At 37.0% G+C, this 21,327-nt stretch overlaps 2 protein-coding genes across 5 annotated transcripts in view; both read left to right on the forward strand.

Moving 5' to 3' along the window:
* LOC105383485 (synaptotagmin-10) overlaps positions 1 to 21,327 on the forward strand; it is a 75,019-nt gene that overhangs the window by 38,386 nt on the left and 15,306 nt on the right. For 3 of the 4 annotated variants that reach the window (XM_048625330.1, XM_048625332.1, XM_048625333.1), the window contains one exon: positions 10,789 to 10,935. In XM_048625330.1, coding sequence (XP_048481287.1) covers positions 10,789 to 10,935 — 147 coding nt within the window. The remainder of the gene's footprint in view (positions 1 to 10,788; positions 10,936 to 21,327) is intronic. The other variant, XM_048625331.1, reaches the window with a different exon arrangement.
* LOC119694350 (proton-coupled amino acid transporter-like protein CG1139) lies at positions 16,860 to 20,907 on the forward strand. Its single transcript, XM_048625334.1, has 9 exons — positions 16,860 to 17,131; positions 17,504 to 17,654; positions 17,968 to 18,089; positions 18,278 to 18,362; positions 18,826 to 18,937; positions 19,203 to 19,357; positions 19,647 to 19,822; positions 20,021 to 20,202; positions 20,628 to 20,907. The coding sequence occupies exons 1-9, from the start codon at positions 16,974 to 16,976 to the stop codon at positions 20,897 to 20,899; spliced, it is 1,413 nt and encodes a 470-aa protein (XP_048481291.1). The 5' UTR covers positions 16,860 to 16,973; the 3' UTR covers positions 20,900 to 20,907.

Genomic DNA, 21,327 nt, shown 5'->3' on the forward strand with positions numbered 1-21,327 from the left:
TTGCCTTCGAGTTTGATGATAGAATAGAATAGTGCTTTATTGAACATCACATAAATCAGACATACAAAAAATATACTTATATTATGACGTTAATTTGTGACAGTTATATTACATAATTGAAAGAGTTATGTAACTTTTTCAATACTTTCAAAAAGGGTACTAACTTACGCCTTTGAAGTTGATGATTTGAAAGAAGTTTTACAAGTCATACTACTTTATAACCAACTGGAATAAGAACAAAATACGCAGCATTCAACTGAAAGAACAAAAGTAGAAAAGAAGAATGAAATGGATTATGTTTGAACCTTTGTTCCCATACGTTTTATGCATATACAGTATATATTATGCTTATTAGTCCTAATAGTGATAACTACTACGCAAGACGTTACAATAATAACTATTATCAAACAAATACTCGATGGTAAAACTTACTTTATGAGAAAATTAATTTAGAATTAATAAACTTACAAAATGTTTCTGAGAGGCAATAACGTGGATGTTTCTAGTTATTTTCCTTGACTACGGAGACTCCAATATAATAATATTATTTGCTTACTTATACGTAAAAATATTAAATATTGCTTATTATGTTGAGGTTAAGGAGTCTACTTTTGTTATGTTAAGTATTCAAGTATGAAATCGTAACATTAAATTTCCCTTGTTATATTGTACATGCTAAAAATGGTATGGGATATTAGCGCACAACAAATATAAAAGCTTCATTGAGCTTGTAGGTACAGTATAAAAATGTAAATATTATATTGGACGATGCAGAAAGTAATATACACTATAAAAAAAAAACACGCACTCACGCCTTGTACTAATGTACTCCCTTGCGGGGTAGGCAGAGGTGCATTGCTGCACCCACTTTTCGCCAGAGTATATACACTATCATCACGACCCATTACGTCCCCACTGCTGGGGCACGGGTCTCCTTCCAATGAAGGAAGGGTTTAGGCCTAGTCCACCACGCTGGCCAAGTGCGGGTTGGTGGACCCCAACACAAGCAAGCTTGTGCTGAGAGAGTTGTCGGGTAAGTGGGCAACCCGACTGCCAGATGTTTTCAAGCCGCCCGAAGGCCTCTGACTAGGCTTAACGACTGCTGCCGAAGCAACAACCGGGACCCACGGCTTAACGTGCCGTCCGAAGCACGAAAGCGTCCAGAAAAGCACCACTTGAAATTGGTCACCCATCCAATGGCTGACCGTGTCAGTTGTTGCTTAACCTCAGCGATCTGTTACGATCACTGAGGCCCGCTCGACTACGGACGCTTCGACGACGACGACGATATACACTATAAACGTCACTATATCGAGATTTTTCATAAATTAGCGCTGTGATTATTGGAACTCGCACTAAACGAGTTCGTCAACGTCGATAACGTACCCGAGTAGCGGCTGCTGCAAGAAATTGTAAGAAAATATTGTGTCAAGTTAAGAAGTAATAAAAAATGTCACACTTTTCTTTACACGTGCCACTTGTAAAAGTTAGTAAGTCAGTAAGCTGCATAAAATCAAAGTTTTATAGCATCGGGTATTTTAATGAAGTAAATATCGGTAGTTCACACTATTTCAATCACAAGTACGACCTTTGATGAATAGTTTATTATTCATGTAAATTACTAAGCACGTTCTAAGTTCTAGTGTAACTATTGGTTAGCGATTATGTGCATTTTTAATCTACTGTTTACATGAGAATACATTTTATCTCGGAATCTGCAAGGGAAGACATTTTAAGGTAAATAGAAGCTCTCGCAAAAATCTACTTTGTAGGTATACATACCTATAAAGTGCATGAAGACTGCTTGGTGTTTGTTCAAATTATTATTTTTAACAAGCCTCAAAGGGCTAATATGGGGCACATATAAAACGTGACAAGAGTTTTGCATCGCGCTCACTCGCATCGCGCAGCCTCAAGAGCGAGCGCGACGGAAAACTCTTGTCACGTCAATAGCGCCCTGTGCTACAGGGCCAGGAATAATAAATCACAATGATAAAATTCCACCCTGTATAAAAGTTGCTGCTTGGTGATTTGTCTGGAAGTACATTTCACAACTTTGTGAAATCTGTTTGCTGACTGAAAACTAATTTCCTCCGTTATTTTAAAGAGTTGGCTGGTTTGTTTATCAAAAGCAATTAATTGCGAGCGAAATAGCGGGATATCATTAAAAATGCTGTGTTTGTTAGTACGTGCACGTGCAACGAATCATTAGATTAGAAAAAAAATATTCAATTTTTGTTCAGAATGACCTCCTGAGTCACTTTTCACTTACTTTTGCAACACTTTTTATGCACTTTTTCTTTGACTGCTCAATGTTATAATTATTCTAATTTCTTTGTTAGCATCTAATGAAATGGAAATACGAGTATTTCGTTATTTACCAAAACTACCGTCGGAAAATATACAGTTATGAGAAGCATATTTTTTTGAAACAAAGAAGTTGATTAAAAATTGTTTTCTAAAGAAAGTATGCAGACAATAGGCACTGACTTTGCCTCGGGATTAATAGCACCTTGGAAAATACTAATTTACCTACTTTTTATGCAAGTCCTACTTATAATACCTAAGATTGAAGTTACATAAATTTAGTTTTATGATTTATACTTACCTACATAGAATGTCTAATAATATTGCATGCATCTAGCGTAAGTTTTTAAAAATAACCCAAACTTACATAAATGTTTACATATTGGTACAGACTTTCCAAAACATAATTATGATATGAAATAAAACGTTATTTTTTGTAAATTATCATTATCAATTTGTTATTTTATAAAAAAGTACAATTCATCATATTCTTACATAGTTTTTAACATGTTTTATGTTACTCTAGAATGACATAGGAACCTATCCCCCTTATTCATAAAAAAGTTTGTGGAGACTTTATTGAACTGTTCTGTCACTCTCTAACAGATAACAATTTCTTTGACAGAGAGGGACAAAACAGTTCAATAGCTAAAGCGTCCACTAACTTTTTTATGAATACGGGGGTAAGTCTACAATTCCTCATCAGACTCATCACTAATAGTGGTTCTGTTACATTACACTTTCTTCGAGAAAGACGAATTACCGGAACGGAACTCCATCATGCTATCATTACTTTGAGTGCTTTGCAAAATGGCTTCAAACAACCGCAGTGTACCCGATATGTGAGCCGGAGGGTTACTCCACTATACTCACTATACCAGTGTTTTTCAACCTTTTTCATGATGTGACCCCCTTGGTAAAAAAAATCTTCCGCGACCCCCCCTTAACCCTTTGGTTTTTATCATGTATGTATGTGTATGTTACAGTATCTTATTTGTGTTACAGTTCTTTTTTTTCGTCCAGTGGTTTTCGTTGTGAGCAGTCGTGTACCACTTTTGCTTTAACAACTTTAAAATCTCCGTAAATGGTTTCTTACCTTAATATAAAATAAATAAGGTCTAAAATCGCAAATAGTTAAAGTTTTATCTTTGTAAATATCGGTCATAAATCCAGTGCAGTATCACCTCCCCCGCGCCGATCGGGTGAAAGAGGAGCAATCTAATCACCCATCTCTGTCGGCCGGCCACACCTTCGCGCAACTCCGGGAGTATTCGTGAGTGCTCGTGTTCACTCGCGTTAGCCTATCGCCTATCATCGGTGACCATCGGAACCTCTCGGGCCTTATCGGCGCCTGCGAGTGCCCCGCCCGCGCGCCGCCGCCGTTACCAAACGGTTCTTCAACCACCCTCAACTACAAAAGATATGGCAAAAACATGTTTGGCGTGTAAAGACATCATAAATATCAAAAAGGATACTCCTCTAGATTGCACATCGTGTAAAAATAGTTACCATATACAGTGCGTGGGTGTACCTGTGGAAAAAAATACAAAAGTCCTCCAGTCTACATGGACATGTCCATCGTGTGCCATCAAGCCGCCGAGGGGTGACAACTCCAACACCCCAGTCCAGTTTCCCCAGAGTGACAAAATTACGCTCCGCTCCAAGCTTCGCGAGGCCAGGGCCTCTGCGAGCTCGGCGAATTCCCCGTGTAATCAATGCGTCACCCAAGATGAGCTGATAAGTACCATCAGGAATGAGATCCGCGAGGCTATGCGCGATGATCTAACCGACATTATAAATACATGCTTGAAAGGCCAGTTGAAACAGCTACGAGAAGAAATCAACGACGTGAAGGACTCGATCTCGTTCACAAACGCTATGTTTGAAGAGTTCAAATCTGACGTCATATCTGCTAAAAGCACCATGCACCAAGTCCAGAAGGAGAATGAGGACCTGCGCGCCACCACGAGTATCCTGCTTCAGCGTATCCACCAGCTGGAGCAGCTCAGCCGCATCTCCAATCTCGAAATCCAGTGCGTGCCCGAAACAAAAGGAGAGAACGCTGTTAGTTACGTCACTCAACTAGGTCACATAATTAAGTGTGAGATACGTGAAACTGACATCTCGTACTGCTCTCGGACTGCAAAGGCTAACCCACAAAGTACCCGTCCGCGCTCCATACTGGTGAAGTTCCAGAGCTCACGCACCAGGGACTCATATCTAGCGGCTGCTAGCAAATACAACAAAGAGAACCCTAACGAGAAACTGAACACCGCACTCCTTGGAATCGCTCTGGAAAAGAAGTCTCCAGTTTACGTGGTCGAGCACCTGACCCCCGACACCAAGTCACTTCATACTGCAGCCCGCCAGAAGGCCAAGGAGCTGGGTTGGAAGTACACTTGGGTCAAAAACGGACGAGTTTTGATGCGGAAGTCTGACAACTCCGATTACGTGTTGGTACGTGATATTCAAATGGTCAATAATTTAAAATAATCTTATTTTTCTATTAGGTTAATTGCCTAAGTATTTATTCAATAAACTAAAACTATTAGATTGCCCTATTTACTTTACAAAATTCACTCAATTAAAAATAATATTCTCCTACATAACAATAACCTTAGATATCTGTTATCAGTTTGAAACGTTCTTTACCTATATACTATGTATTTTAAAAGTGACCCATACTTTTTTCATGTTAATCTTTAACCTAAAACTATTAGATTGCCCTATTTACTTTACAAAATTCACTCAATTAAAAATAATATTCTCCTACATAACAATAACCTTAGATATCTGTTATCAGTTTGAAACGTTCTTTACCTATATACTATGTATTTTAAAAGTGACCCATACTTTTTTCATGTTAATCTTTACTTACACTATATGGCCATACTATTATGTACATTATGATGCTGTGCTAAAATATAATGATTTGTTATACATACACATTTATTTTGATAGCCTTACTCGATACACTTATAAATATAAAATATTATGGACACAGCTACATATTTTTCAGTATAATTGTTATCATATTATTCTAATCACTACGTTAATGCTTATCCACGAATTGTCACTCACTGTTGTTAACAGTATTTACCTGGCTAAACTAATGCAATTTCCAAACATACATAAACATTTGGGCGCATTACCCTTGAGTAAACAACAACTAACAAGTCCCTATTTCTATTTCTGTAAGATGTTGCAGTACCTAAGTGTACATTGTAAACAAGTAAACAAGTGTACTTTTATTGTGGTTTCGAATGTGCATATCTTCGCGTCGGGCCGACCAAAGTGTAAGTATATAGGTATATTTAATCATAGTTTCTATATCAGGTGTTCAATTGTGCATTCTTTGCCTCAGTTTATATTCGCTATCACGATTCTACTAATTTTAAGAATTCTACTTTTAACCAACTTGCTTGATGGCGGTTGTAAATGATTGTGCTGCTGATCTAGATAACTTTAATGTATCTAGATCCTTATTATGTAATGCAGAGGATGTCTGTGCAAACCTAAACATAAATAATAAAAATAAAATGCCCGGTTTGAAGGTATTATCTCAAAATATAAGAAGCTTAAATCGAAACTTATCTTCTTTTGAAACATTGGTTGCGAGAATTAATATTGACTTTGACATATTTGTGTTTACTGAGTGTAGGCTTAGAAATAATTATACTGTGCCGGACATTCAAGGTTATACTTCTCATATGACCTTGAATTGTAAAACACAAAATGAAGGTGTCGTAGTATATTGTAAATCTAACCTCCACTGCAAAGCTCTGGAACACATTTGCGATGATTCTAATTGCATCGTCATAAGTTTTGATAATGATACTGCCATAGTGTGCATCTATCGTTCTCCAGCCAACCGTAATGCGAATAAATTTCTTAATTCATTGAATGGGGTCCTAGAGTCACTAAAGTCATTTAAAAATATAATGGTGATAGGTGACATTAATATAGATATCAAGCCAGAAAACAATGACAGCAACTCAGATGAATACCTCAATTTACTTGGAACGCATGGTTTACTCGCAGGCCACACTCTTATAACTCATATAAATAGTTCAATTGATCATGTTATGTTAAAAACTTGTAATCCATCAACTACCATTGTTATACCCGCTACTATCACCGATCACTATGCAGTAATGTGCTGTCTCGAAGCCTATGAACCACATATACCTAAAAGCTTTGTCAAAGTACTAAATTACGATTTAATCAATGAAGAAATAGCCTCTGCTGACTTCTCTGACGTCATTCACTGTACCGATGTAAATGAAGCCACCGATATTTTTGTCACTAGGCTTTCTTCAATAATAAAAGTGCATACTACTGTCAAAAAAATACCCAAACGCAAACGTATAATCAAACCGTGGATAACTCCGGGGTTGCTGCGATGTATTAATAATAAAGATAAACTTCACCTTCAACTAAGAAAGGAGCCAACTAATTCTATTTTAAAAATAACTTATACCAGATACCGAAACTATTGCAACTCGATACTGCATAAATTAAAACATGAATATGAACGAACTGAATTAGAACAGTGCGCCAATAATAACCGGAAAACATGGAAAACTATTAAAGCGATAGCTAACATTGGGAAAAATAAAACGTCAAACCTGAATCTGCTAAAGACTTACCCTAACCCTCATGACTCAGTTGATCAGGTTAACGCTTACTTTGCCAGTGTAGGGAAACTACTAGCTGAAAAAATTACAAGTGGTCAAACTGACATTAACCAAGACATTAAAGATAATCTAAATGCCATAAAACACCTTCATAACACCTTTGCTTTAACTGACACGGATGAACGCGAAGTAGAAGCTACTTTGAGATTCCTCAAAGACGATTGTGCTGTAGGGTGGGATAACATCCCCGCTAAAGTTTTAAAATACTCCAGCAAAGTTCTAGTCCCATTAATAACCCACATCTGTAATCTGTCATTCCATACCGCTGTATTTCCCGAAAACTTTAAAATTGCCATTATCCACCCCATTCATAAGGGAGGTGACCGAGACAGTGTCAACAACTACAGACCGATATCCGTTCTGCCTGCGTTGTCTAAGATATTAGAAAAATTAATAAATTCTAGGCTCGTTAAATTTCTTAACAAATATAATATTTTATCAGAACACCAATATGGTTTCAGGACAAATTTATCTACACAAGATGCTATTCTGAAATTAACTGATACTGTAGTCCAGCACTTGGATAACAAACGCAAGTGTATTGGTATTTTCTTAGACCTCGCTAAGGCATTTGACACAGTCTCTGTCCCGACCTTGTTGTCAAAGCTCGAACGAGTCGGATTTCGCGACGGATCACTGGAACTCTTAAAAAGTTACCTTAGCAACCGGCAACAGATGGTCAGGATAGGTGAGTATTGCAGCTCTATAAAATCTGTCAATTTTGGCGTCCCTCAGGGCAGCATATTAGGCCCTAGTTTATTCCTGGTATATATAAATGACTTGTGTAACCTAAACCTTCTGAATGGTTCTATAGTTTCATTTGCAGACGATACAACTTTGCTCTTTCATGGCAAAACGTGGGAGGAGGCTGCGGTAACAGCTGAATATGGTCTAAGAGTAGTCATGAGATGGCTGAGGTCTAACTTACTTACCTTAAATGTAAATAAAACACAGTATATGTGTTTTTCTATACTGAACCCAAGTCGAACTCTGCCATCTTTCCTTGAAATTCGCGCTCACACCTGCCTCCCAGAAGACGCAAGCTGCTCTTGTATGGTGTTGGACAGAACAAATGTGGTTAAATACCTAGGTGTGCAGGTTGATTGCCAACTAAATTGGCAGCACCATATAAGAGTGCTCGCGGGTAGAATCAGAAAATTAATAGTCATTTTCAAAAAATTAAGGCATGCTGCTGACTATCCCCTGCTGCGCAGGATATACTATGCTCTTTGTCAGTCCCTACTAGGTTACTGTGTGGTGGCTTGGGGGGGAACTTACAAGACATCCATGCTCAAAGTTGAAAGGGCTCAAAGATCCGTATTAAAAGTTATGACCTTCAAATCGTTTAGGGAACCTACCCATAAGCTGTTCAAAGATTGTGAGGTGTTGTCAGTTCGGCAATTATACATACTAAACGCAGTGTTAGCACAACATTCAAAAACTATTTATGATCCCCAACTTAAAACAATCAAACGAAGGCATGACATTATTTGTCGAACTCAATCTTTTAACACTATATTCACTAATAGATTCTTTTGTTTTCTTGGACCATATATATACAACAAATTAAATAGCAGTTTAAGTTTATACCCAAACTCCAGGGCTGTAGCTAAAAAAATACTGCAAAAGTGGCTCATAAACAGAACCTATCAGGAAACTGAGGACTTGTTGGTTGTTGTTACCTAATTAATTAATTAGTAGAATTACAGCTAGATACATTATTTCATTGCTATTATTTTATTTTATTTTTTGTTAAAAATCTTTTGCATCTAATTTCATGTTACCCATAAATAATTATAAAATTAATTACCTACACTATAAACTTCATTATAAACTTTATTGTTTGTTTAATTTAAATAGCAACTCAAATTCTCTTAGTACTTATCTGTATGTAACTTAACAATGTAACAAGAGTAAACGCTCACAAAATACCTTCATTGTCAATACTACATGTACCTACTGGCTAGAAAAACATTTCCTCCTATAGTACAGGCTAGACCTAGTTTAGGTGGAATTAAAAATGTAAATAACACATTCCTAGATTACCTAAGTACCTGTATTGAGCACTGTTAAAACACCAATAACTTACCTAAGTTTTGCATGCTAACCTAATAATAGTTTAAGTAACTTCTTAATGTACCTATGTTTTTACTGACTTGTGTATTTGTAAAATGTGTGTGAAAATGGGTCAAATAAATATATTTTGTATTTTGTAAATATATTTTGTAGTATTATTATTTATGGTATCCAACTAAAATACCCAGTATTTTCGCTATGGCGATCCCCCTACAGAAGCTTCATGATCGAAAAACAAACGTACGAGAGCTACCGTGCAATATAGACTCGTGGCTCGAGCAGCAGCGATCCGAAACTTAGTTTTTCGTCATATGACGTATACTAAGCTGAAACCTACATGTGCAGCATGATATATCTAAACCCGAAAATAAAAAGAGAATCTCAAAATTCTCGAAAAAAAATTTTTTTCCATAAAAACTTTGTTAGTCACGTGACTTTTTACTTTTTTCGCGAATTTTGACGTTCTTATTTCATTTTCGGGCTTATATATAATATGCTGCACACGTAGGTTTCGGCTTAGTATAACCTATTTGCAACACCCTGTAGAGTGACCCCTCGATACCCGTGATCCATTACGATCGGTTCAATTCAGAACAATATGGAAATGGCACATTATCCTCTGGATTATTCCTTCCTCCGATGATTTCGTGGAAGGGATTCAAAGCAGAGCTGATTCGGAATATATTTGTGATTTTAGTTGATTGGTATTGCTGACCGCCGACAGAGAAGAATGGAAGTTAGGTAGGTACTTGTGTCATCTTTTAGACTCCTCAGATGAGTAACGGGAAAGAAGAATAAAGTATAGGATTATTATTAATAGATGAATTTGGATTTCAAGTTTCTAGCAAATGTACAAGGAAGTTGCAAAACACGGATTGTTTTTTTAAAACCAAGTCGAGTAACTTCACTAAGAAAGATCTAAAAAGACAAGCAGAGTTTTCTGTCAAAATTTGAGCCTTAATATACGTAATTTCACCGAAATTGTACACTTTGCTGTTGTAGCATAATAATTTGAGCGTAAACGTAAGCTGCTCGGCGTATTTCAAATAAAATAATTTTAGCGGAACATTTTCCCCGGTAATCGCAGACTTGCACTCTATTTTAAGTATAATTTAAGAAATAGCCGGCCGAGGCTTTTTTAAATTAACGTCGCTAGGTTATTACAACTTAAAATGTCAAGCCACTTACATTTTCATATTAGCTCGAGACCATCCATGCGTTTGGTACCTTAAAATATTTTCTTTATTATTGAATGTATTTCTTTTTGTATTCAATGTTAAGATTCAGAATCATTGTCGAAAGCGCATTTTTTGGCTTCTACTAATAATAAAGGTATGGTGAGTTTTAGTAGTTGTACCTTTGTTTCATTAGCCGGATCTACAAAGCGGTGTTAACTCAGTCGGGTGAGCCATAGATACGGGTTCGAATGCCGTCGCTTACATGTACCAATACGTTTGAGATGTCCTCCACATTTAATAATATTCCCCACACATACATTAATGCGTTATTTGGAATTTAATTAATGTATACCATCACTTTTACGGTAAATTAAATATCGTGAGCATTGACATATTACTATCGTGCAGAAAAAGTTCCAGTGAATTATGAAACGTCAATGGCGGGTTGAATTTTTTCATTGCTCGTGAGTGTAGTCAACCTCAAAGTCAAACTCTCATCTATCTCAGCCCTCTAACCTGGTTTTCCTCAGCAGGTGCTCCGGCAGACGACGCTGCCGATCGTGCCGACGCGCCACCAGACCTTCCAGCGACAGCTGTCCCACCGCCTCGACCTGCCCTCCATCCAGTTCAGCATCTGCAGCCTGGAGCGAGCCGACTCTTCTATTGGACTTATTAAGGTTAGTAGTACAACTTACAAGACATATGCTCAGACACGTTCGATACCGACTGGTATCGCTGTTCTTCAGGTCATTGCGATGGGCAAGGTAGAGGGGGATAAGAAAGAGAAAGTCGTGGCTTCGTAACATAAGAAAATTGACGGGAGTGGCCAGCGTAGAACAGCTGATGCGCTTGGCGAAGAATAGAGAGGAATATGCAGAGCTGACCGCACACCCTCCAGTAGTGAAGAGGCATTAGAAGAAGAAGAAGAAGTACAACTTAACATAAGCATCATCTTCACTGCCAGTTTGTAATTACAGCGGTGAATAGGTGCACAAAAGCATCTGACCGAATGAAAGCACCTGACTGGAGCGCGCCGACTCTTGATCATCGTCCAGCGTGGTGGACTAGGCCTAATACTGTACCATCGTTGGAAAGAGACCTGTGCCCCGGCAATTGGGACGTGATGGGTTGTGATGACCTGGTCATCATCTTCAGTATTAGTCCGTAGTGAAACGGTGAATTGGTGCACAAATGGAGTCTCCCCGAGTGACGCATTAACTGTAATTTATACATATACTTTCGACGCAGTCTGGCCTGTCAGCGACTGACGCTAATCTTTACGCTAACTATCTTGGCCTAAAACACCCTAGTCTAGCTCGCCTATAATAGTGTCAGGGAGTGTACATAATATATATTATAATCAAAGAATGTCAGTGATATGCCCACGTGTTAAAGAAAAAGTAATATTCTTTGACCAAAAGGGCACCACAATACTGTGTCCTCATCCAGCCACTACTCGTCTATTATAAAGTTGAGGTAGCAACAAAAAGCTGAATTATTTTAGGTATATACAGGGTGTTGCAAAAAGGGTATACTAAGCCGAAACCTACATGTGCAGCATGTTATATCTAAGGCCGAAACTGAAATCAGAATTTAAAAATTCGCGAAAAAAAAATCATTTTCCATAGAAACTTTGTTGGTCACGTGACTTTTTACTATGGAAAATGAAATTTTTTTTTCGCGAATTTCCAAATTCTGATTTCAGTTTCGGGCTTAGATATACCATGCTGCACATGTAGGTTTCGGCTTAGTATACCAATTTTGCAACACCCTGTATATTCGTTCTTTTCCCAGTTTTGCTCTTCGTGGAAGTCACTTCACAGTTATAAAAGTTCGTAAACAAAAACAATTAAGTAGACAAGGAATATATTTATAATATTCTTAAATAAATTAAAATATAAAACCTTTCAAGTGTACACACAGATTCTGCTCAGTAACTAGAAAAACTGAAGCTTGTATTATATTGAGGCCAGCTGCAGACAAAAATGGCCGTTATTAATTTAATTTTTTAAGCAAAATGGAGTGGAACATCTGCGTTAATTGTTTAATATAAATGGGGAATTGAGAACCATCTGGCCGACAACAGACGAGAAAAGTTATGGACGCGCGGAATCATCAGCATTAATTTAATACAATTTATAACGCGGTATTCTGGGTAAATCCTGAAGATTTATTAGAAAGATTAAACGAAAATACAGTAAAGTCGGTTAAATATACATACGTACCTATATTGAGTTAATAAAACAGGCGATAAGTTAGCGAGTCAGTGATTAATATTTTTGTTATATTCAATACTTAAATGAAAACATTTTTTATGAAAAATATGGAGCTAAGAACCGACAAAAGCTAGCATATTCGTAAGAATAATTAAATTTGCATGTTAACTGAAATTAAATCTAAACATAAAGAATACCACCACAAATTGTAAAGCACCTTGCTATCGCTGAAGCAAAAGCTACCAATTCATATAAAATTATAATACTTACTTATTTTATGATCCTTTGAAGTAACCATTATACATCTAAACGATAATCTTTTTACAATGTTAATTCTCTGATTAATCATTCAAAATTTGTGGAAAACTCGGTCATTTCAGTGGAAAATAAACGAATATTTGGTTTTCATTAGGTCTAAAATTTATCTGATGTTCACTTTGATGTTTTTCTGAGTAGTACCCACTTTTCTATTCTAGGGTTAAATTATCTGATACCTAACTAATGATTTCAAAGCAAGGAAAGTATATGAGAGTTAAAATAAATTTTAGTACGGTAATTAATAAGATTAGTTAATTACTTTCGCTTAGTATTAAAATAAAGAAGATGTTTATCGTTTGAATCTTATTTTACCTTTAAAGAGAAATACTCAGATATCTAGACTTATTTATCTGATTCGTAAGATGTCTCCTTATTTAAAAACTTTGCGAAGTAAGTCATTTCAGGATATAAGTGATACGACCAAATACTACCGACTGCCGAGTGATGTTTAATATGTGACCAAAGATGGCTAGGCATATAACTTACATCTTAGGCTATCTATCTATCATGGCGAGCTGATTTTCCGCATTTAGTCTCTAAGGTGGGCTATTATGCGTTAGACCTTAGGCTATGAGGATATACTCTATAGCCGTAGTCACATGATCGCGCGAGCTGTGGTTTTTTATTATGTTTTATTATTCAAACCAAAGAACGGGGTCTGTAAAATATTGAAAAGCAAAAATGTCATGAATATTACAAGCTATCGGTAAGTAATCTTGACCTGGCGACCCAGAGGAAATGGAGATGACTCTAGAATGAATATTAGCATAATAAGGTCCGTCGTTAGTCGTGCCCGGGTCGCAGGCAATGTTCTTTACAGCGTATCGATTTTATATTGACCCTAATTCGTCTTAGGACACAGTCATTATGAAAGGTGTAAGACCCTATACTAAAAGAAATCTGGCTAAGGGTGCTTACATAGCGAAACGGTTTCCCTGTATCTACCTGTACCGGTAACCTGATTATGCGAAAGCGCTCATTACATTTAAAAATCCGGGAAATGCTATGTGAGTGAGCGCTTTCGCATAATCAGGTTACCGGTACAGGTAGATACAGGGAACCCGATTCTCTATGTAAGCACCTAGCTGGTTACTAGGTTGCGCCGATCTGTCAGTTTCATACTATTTATGCGTAGGTCACCAGCTAGTCAGCATTCTCTATGTGTAGGGCATAATGCTAGATTCATCGTACTATATAGTACCCGGATGAGTTAACTTGGACCTGGTTGCCTAGAACCAGATGTCACGTTAACTAGCTCGGGCGTACTCGGATTGACCCCTGGTTCTTGTCAGCTAGGCTCTCGATTCCGTACGGAGATAATCTTATCGAGATATGTCTTCGTTAGAAATTTCCTCTAATATACCACTAGCTATTTTTTTTCAAGTTTTACTGCAAATACGCTTTACATTTTATTATAATAGATACTTTACCAAACCAACCATACATAGATGTAATGTAGCGCTTGTATTGAACAAAATAGGTTTTTGCCTTCTACTTGTATTCACGAATTTACTATTCTCGCTTCTAAGTAATTACAATTCAGTCTTCCTGGTACAAAAACAATCACGTGTTGATTATTCGAGGTCCATTAACGATTTCCCTGATTTGATTGCGTTTGAAATACGTATATACTCTTTCTTCTTATATGATAAATAATCCTATCGCGCCACATCACTAATTGGATTTTAAAAGCTAACTTAATTAGGCAAGTAATTGATCAATGAGAATTCAGTTTGAGGTAATTGATTATTGTGATTTTGGCCTGGAAACAGGCAATCGTATCAATGAAACTAATCAATCATCATGATTTATCAAATGCTAATACATAATTTTACAGTGCTATTAGGCAAAATACATGTGGTAAATGTTGTAAACAACGGCGACAAAGATCACCTAAGTTTTTTTTAAATCGATTATAATGTTTAAATGTTTTCATAAGTTCACCAAAAACAACGAGAAGAATATATGCATAAAACCAAGCTCAAAACACACAAAACAAACCCACAAAACAAATGTTATAAAGCATTATAAAGTAATGTTTTTTTTAAAACTATGTAAGAGAACAAAGACATCATCCAGGCTTTCTCTACCTCTCTACCGGCTCATTGAGCCGTTTTCCTTGACAGCTGTCAGTTGAGCTTTTGGGTATGCCGATAGATGGCGTGAAAACGCAGTGTACCAACTGTCAAAAATTACATAGAGAGCAAAGAGTACTAAACTCAGAATAAGAACTCCCTAGTTGTGATTAAATGTCGGGTGGTAGCGCGAGCCATCCTTCCGAGGCTCAGACTGCATGTGGCTTGGGATAGTGCTAAGTATTCTGTGAATAGTTCTACCCGCGCCGTTTGAACGGGTGCTGCGTGCGAGAACTGATTTTCTATTTTTATTTATTGTATGATCCTAAATAAGATCCCAAAGAAATACTTACAAGACAAGATGAGAATGTGTGCCGTCGCAACTTGTAAAAATAAAGGACATCATAAATTTCCAAATGATGAAAGCCAGGCGCAACAATGGATTAAGGCGACTCGGATAAATATGTGCGAAAAATTGATTGGAAACTGCGAAAAGAATCATGGTTGTGTTCGGATCATTTCATACCAAGTGATTTTCATTCACGTAAGTAAGTTAAATCATTCGCGGTAATGTAAATTAACCATTGTTATAGCCAAACCAGGAATATAAAAACCCTGTATTAAGGGCGCCACATTCGCGTTGAGGACTGCAACACTAAGTATAGTCATACCAATGTGAATTGGCCATGCTCAAATTTATAATAGTAATTTTTTATGATTTATTTTGAAAAGAGTGTCAGTAGCTCAGTGAGAGGATATATTTTATGGGTTCTTTGGGCCTTAAGTAACATGGCGTGTACTAACAGTCTAACGGTGAAGGAAAACATCGTGCAAACCCTCATTTAGATTACAGTTGTGTAGGTATTTACCTTGTACTCATTAACGGCAATTTGAAAATAGTTAAAATGACCTAAAGGCATATTTGCTGAAATGGTTTTAAGCATTCAAAAGACAAGAGTTAGCTTAACATTTTCCATCCCCACAGGAATTCGAAATATAGTACATCTAAGCCTCCTACAGGTTTGCATGCAGAACTATGTAATAAGAAAGTTTAACCCATTGACTGGATAAAATATGTGTAGGTCAGTCAAAATTCAACCGATTTGATATGTAGGTATTCATATGATATATTTCAGATGTCTCGGATTCGCCGTCCCTTGATGAGTCGCTTTCACTGCCACCAAGATTAATAATCAATTTTTCAATTTCTGTTTCAATTATTGTAATGTAGTTAATAAAAACTATAGTAATAGCTTAAAAATTTGCCAATTCTTTTGCTCATACTATACTATATACCTACAAGTCATTTTGACAATAGCATCCGTTATGTTATCAAGAGAAATAAAGTCCAATCCCACGAACTTTTACTCCGATAAATACTTGTGTATGTGGTAGATTAGTTTCCTTTCACGGCTATGGATAGTTTTCGGCATTTAGAAACACAAAAAACTCACAAAAGCTATAATAAACACTACGCATTGACAGCACCACAGTTTGACAGCAATAGACAAATGACATTTTGAGTTTATGACACTTTGTGATACCATTGCAAGAAAAAAGTTCTATTGCTTTTCCGCAATATGGCGAGGGTTTTTATATTCCTGGTTCGGCTTTACATAACATGATATAATATATTATCATCATAGAGAAAATAATACTACAATACTACCTACCTACGTCACTTTCACATTTCGTTAGCCTCAGAGAATAACATGTGATCTGAGTGTGTTCTGAGGGTTTGACAGTTGGAACAACCCTAGACAATGCCATCTATTTCTCCAAAAAGGAACTTTTTTTTTTTTTTAACAAACGCCTTTTTCTCTACATCAAACACGACACTGGCAGAATTGCTGGCATATGGTTGGCAAAACCAACAGAGTGCCAAAGTGCCAACACGTAGTGTTCTTTTCTCTATGGTGCCAACCATTGACGAAAGCCATACGAAAGCCAACATATTCTGACCAAATTCTGACAGATTCCCATAAAGCAAAGTTGAAGATTTCCAAGATTTTAATTATTGTTAGTATTCTTATACCATGTAAGGATTTCATCTGGATAAAACAGTGAAAACTTTACCAGTATATAATCACCACTTTATTTTTTGCCATGGCTGCGTACGAATCAGTAAGCCGTAGCAAAATATCTATCATCGGTAAAGAGTCGTACTTAGATCTAAAAAAAGCTCAACTGCCACCGCTTACTTTACCAGAGTCTGAAGATGATTATGACCCTCAAAAACATAGAAACCCTTCGCGAGCTATTGGGTAAGGAGTACATTAGACACACATAATTATATGTACATCAGGCTACCAGCGCCAATATTTGAGTATCATACGTTAGCAGCGTCACATGAAGTCCAAAGTATGGGACGTCCCTCGCGTAATTTCCCGTTTCATGGTTTCCACTCTAGAATATGTTTGTTTACTCTAGAACATCCAAGATTATCGGTTCGGTTCTTGAACGTATACGACCGATAATAGGAGAAGATTCCCTTCCCAGTACACTGATGTTGCAACAATCATTACGTCAAGGTGCCAATTGCCAATTATTTGGATCGGATCGCGATTTGCGTTGCATCGTCAGGTGTGGACCCAGCTTGTGAAGCTCATGAATAAACTACATAATAATTGTTATAGTAAATGGATGGCGTACTTCAACATGTCCCGGACGATGCTGGGTGCCGGCATGTTGGCCATACCGCTCGCCACTAGCCAAGCGGGGCTGGCTCTGGGGACCTTCTTGAATGTCGCCACTTTACTCATCATTATTAAGGCCCATTGGACTTTGGTACGTTTCGCTGAAACGGTTTCAGTAACTATTTTATACCACACATATTGATGCTATTAGGCCCTTTGATTTGATACATGTTGATGTTGACTTGATTTTAGATTTATAATTTAACGACTAGATACTAGAGAACTCAACTCGAGTGCCGCCTATTTATATTTGCCTGGACTAGGCCTTTAGGCCCCTTCCTTCATTGGAAGGAGACCCGTACCCCAGCAGTGGAGACGTGATGGGTCGTGATGAATGTAATGTAGAATTACTCTAAGCTGAGTCCAAATTGTTGGGAACATTAGCAAATGTTTGTATTTTCCAGTTATGGTGCTTAAATGAAATCAGTCGGCAGTTGAGAATTCCATACATTTCGTATCGCTATGGATTTCGAATAGCCCTGTTACATGGGCCGTCGTGGTTGCATTGCATTGCTAGAAAGGGATCGTGAGTAGCTATTTTAATTTGAACAAAATATTTTCATATTTAGTTAGTATAAACATTCTGTTGCGCTTCTATAATGCAAACAGCGTCATTAAACAGCGCTTTTTCCGTTTAGGAGCAATAAGATGATTTTCTTACTAGAGCTTTTTCATCGCTCGTAAGTGTACTTAGATATTGTGGTTTTGTTTCAGTCTGCTGATATCTATATTAATGCTTATGAGTCAGTTGGGAATATGTACGGTCTACGTAATATTCACGGTGGGATGTGTTCGAGACGTTAGTACCTAATCTATTCTATTCTATTCAGATAGGGGGGGCGAAGCACCTGTACGTGGCTCTCTCGAGTGGACCCTTTGTACAATGTACATATCCCCTTAAATTCAGCTCAGCCAGCCTAGCTCCCGAGTAAACTGGAGCAGCAAGCCTGGGTGTTGCAGTAGCTGAGGTAGGCGCTCTGTTGGTCCAAGAATAGATAATCTCGTCTCTGTTGTAGTTGTAGATGGACAAGCTAACCTAGTACTTACCTAATCTAAAAACATTACTTTTACTTTATTGTCACCTCCTTTATACCTATCAACCGGCGTGCTTCAGTTGTTCAACAACAGTCACAGGGTCGATTCCTTAAAAAAATTGCTTAGCTATAAATCGTGTAAGTACCCGATAGAAAACGGGGTTAAAAACGTATAAATATATGAAAGATTTCGTGTGTGGTTAAATTAATAGTGTGCCTTGATTTTAGGTCTTGGATATAGAGTCATATAACATTGCAATGGCAATCATTATATTACCGTTCCTGCTTTTGGGATATTTTATGAATACACTAAGGATTGTGAGCTATACGTCGATGTTAGGTATTAACTTTTAATACTACTATTTATTTTATTACTATTGGTACTAGGTAGGTACCTACTTGCTTATATTATATTATATTATATTGGTATACATATACTGTGGTATTACTCCACAGCCACTCTACCTATACACAAATACATGCCCAGTATTCAGGGCGAAAAGAGTTTAGAAAACACACCACATTAGTACAAAACACAGTCATGTAGTTTAATATTTTTAATACATACGTAATTATGTTTTTTTTTTATTTAATGTTTTTTTCAGCGACTGCTTTAACTTTTATTGGAATATCGATAGTTTTATTCCAAACCGTCTATTATATGAAAGATCATGTAAAATTTAAGTGGGCCTCTACAAACGCTATACCCATATTTTTCGCGATCGGATCGTACTTGTTCAATCTTAGCGCAACCGGTGTGGTAAGGAATAATATTTTTACAGTAAGATAAAGATAAGATAAAATACTCTTTATTGCATACAAACATAAACTGTTTCACAAACAAAGAGAAGAAAATAAATAGTACAATCGGCGGCCTTATTACTAAAAGTAATTATCCAATAAGAAATATTGATAAGTAGTTCTTAAGATAGAAAAGAGTGGCGACAAAGAATATCACTTTGAGTCGGATAGCAGTCATACTCGTATTAAAGATTTATTAATATTAATACTTAAAAAAAAATATCTCCTTTAAAATATAAATTTTCCAGATACTGTATTTAGATAGAGCCTTGAGGAATCCAAAGATTTTGACGACTCGCACGGGCGTAGTGGCGGTGGGAATGGGCGTTCCCGGATTATTCAGCATAATATTTGGTGGCTTCGGTTACATTTCCTTGGGGGCTATGGACGAAAACATATTGAGGTCACTGCCTTTTGATAGAGCGTAAGTGTTTGTAGTTGGGTTTTTTCATTAGAAGGAAACATGTGGGTTTTATTAGTTTAGGGGTTTGTTTGCATGTGTGTTTGTAAACAGGGTAACTTAAATTAATTGCTGAAAGTTGCATTATTTGTTTTGCATAAAATAACATAACATTTTATTATGGCAGGATTTTTTTTAAATTAATATTCTAACAATTTCCAGAGAAAGTATGGTAGCAATATCTTTCTACTGTCTCGCTATAACACTTGCCTACCCACTACAAGCCTACCCAGCGACACAGATCGTCATAGAGATCATAGTTGAACGCTACGATACGAGACCAGACGAAAAGTACTTGAAATTGGTTGAGAAGCTCATACGTGGCATATTTATTTTTATCACTTGTTAGTACTTAATTTAATTGTTTTGTTCTTACAGTTGGACAAGCTTCTTTTTTAACATGTAGTGTTTCTGAAATAGACTAGCGAGCTATGAAAAGGTTCCACTTACTAAATGCTGACGCTAATTAGTACACAATATTTACGTTTGTAGTTTGTGATAATATTCTGATGCGCTGTTAAATGAACTTCAATATTACAGAGGGAGTCATTAAGCTAGCTTTCTCCGTTTAGGAGTAATTTGGTGTTTTTATCACTTTTCATTGCTTGTGAGTGTATACTAGGAATCGTGTGGCAATGTTCGACGACTGCAAGTTTGTACAGTAGAAACAAAAAAATGGTACAACATAGGTATTGCGAATAAAAGGTTACTTTCCAATTTGATACCACACATAAAATATTACACATCTATCATCAGCCTTCCTTTTCAGTCCTAGTGGCTTATGTGGTGCCGTTCCAAGGTTCCTTCGTGGCGTTTGTCGGGTGCCTCTGCACCTCGATCCTCTGCCTCGTGTTCCCCGCCCTCATGCACCTCAGCTTACTGTACCCAGACCAGTACGGTACCTACAAGCACCAGCTAGCCACTGACGTCTTCATCATCATGATAGGCCTAGTGTGTTTCCTGTGCGGAGCGGTTATGTGCGCGTATCTTTTGTATATTAGGATTTTGTTCATGATTAATAGTGAGAATAAATATATGTGAAATGTTAATTGCTTTTTTGTTTTTGTTGCTAGTATCGTTATGTACCATTGAGTTAGGGTTAATATTAGTAGGTATATGGACAACACGATATATACTACTCTGTGCAGTGAAAATGGTAAACAGTAGTTCCTTGAAAAAAGATTGCAGTACACAGCATAGAGAAAAGAACACTACGTTTTACACAGTATGTCAGGTCGCAATATGAGACTTCTCGTAGTTACATGCCTAACAATTTTACTGTTACCGACATATAAATAAGAACCTACGACATATTTTGTGTGACCTTAACCTGTTATTTTCTTTGCGGGGTGAGACTGCGATGAATATGATACGAAATCGTTAGCACAGAAACTGGATAACATTGACTTTGACACACAACACACTTTTAAAAGAACCAGGTTTTTAAGGCGCTCTGCTCACTGCACGAG

This window comes from Plutella xylostella, chromosome 14 (genome assembly GCF_932276165.1).
Source record: "Plutella xylostella chromosome 14, ilPluXylo3.1, whole genome shotgun sequence".
Lineage (NCBI taxonomy): Eukaryota > Metazoa > Arthropoda > Insecta > Lepidoptera > Plutellidae > Plutella > Plutella xylostella.

Excerpts from the sequence above, each read along its gene's own strand:
- LOC119694350 (XM_048625334.1), top strand. The coding sequence starts at position 16,974 with ATGGCTGCGTACGAATCAGTAAGCCGTAGCAAAATATCTATCATCGGT. Across the intron at positions 18,090-18,277 it reads TGCATTGCTAGAAAGGGATC|TCTGCTGATATCTATATTAA; the intron begins GTGAGTAGCTAT and ends GTTTTGTTTCAG. Across the intron at positions 18,363-18,825 it reads CGGTGGGATGTGTTCGAGAC|GTCTTGGATATAGAGTCATA; the intron begins GTTAGTACCTAA and ends CCTTGATTTTAG.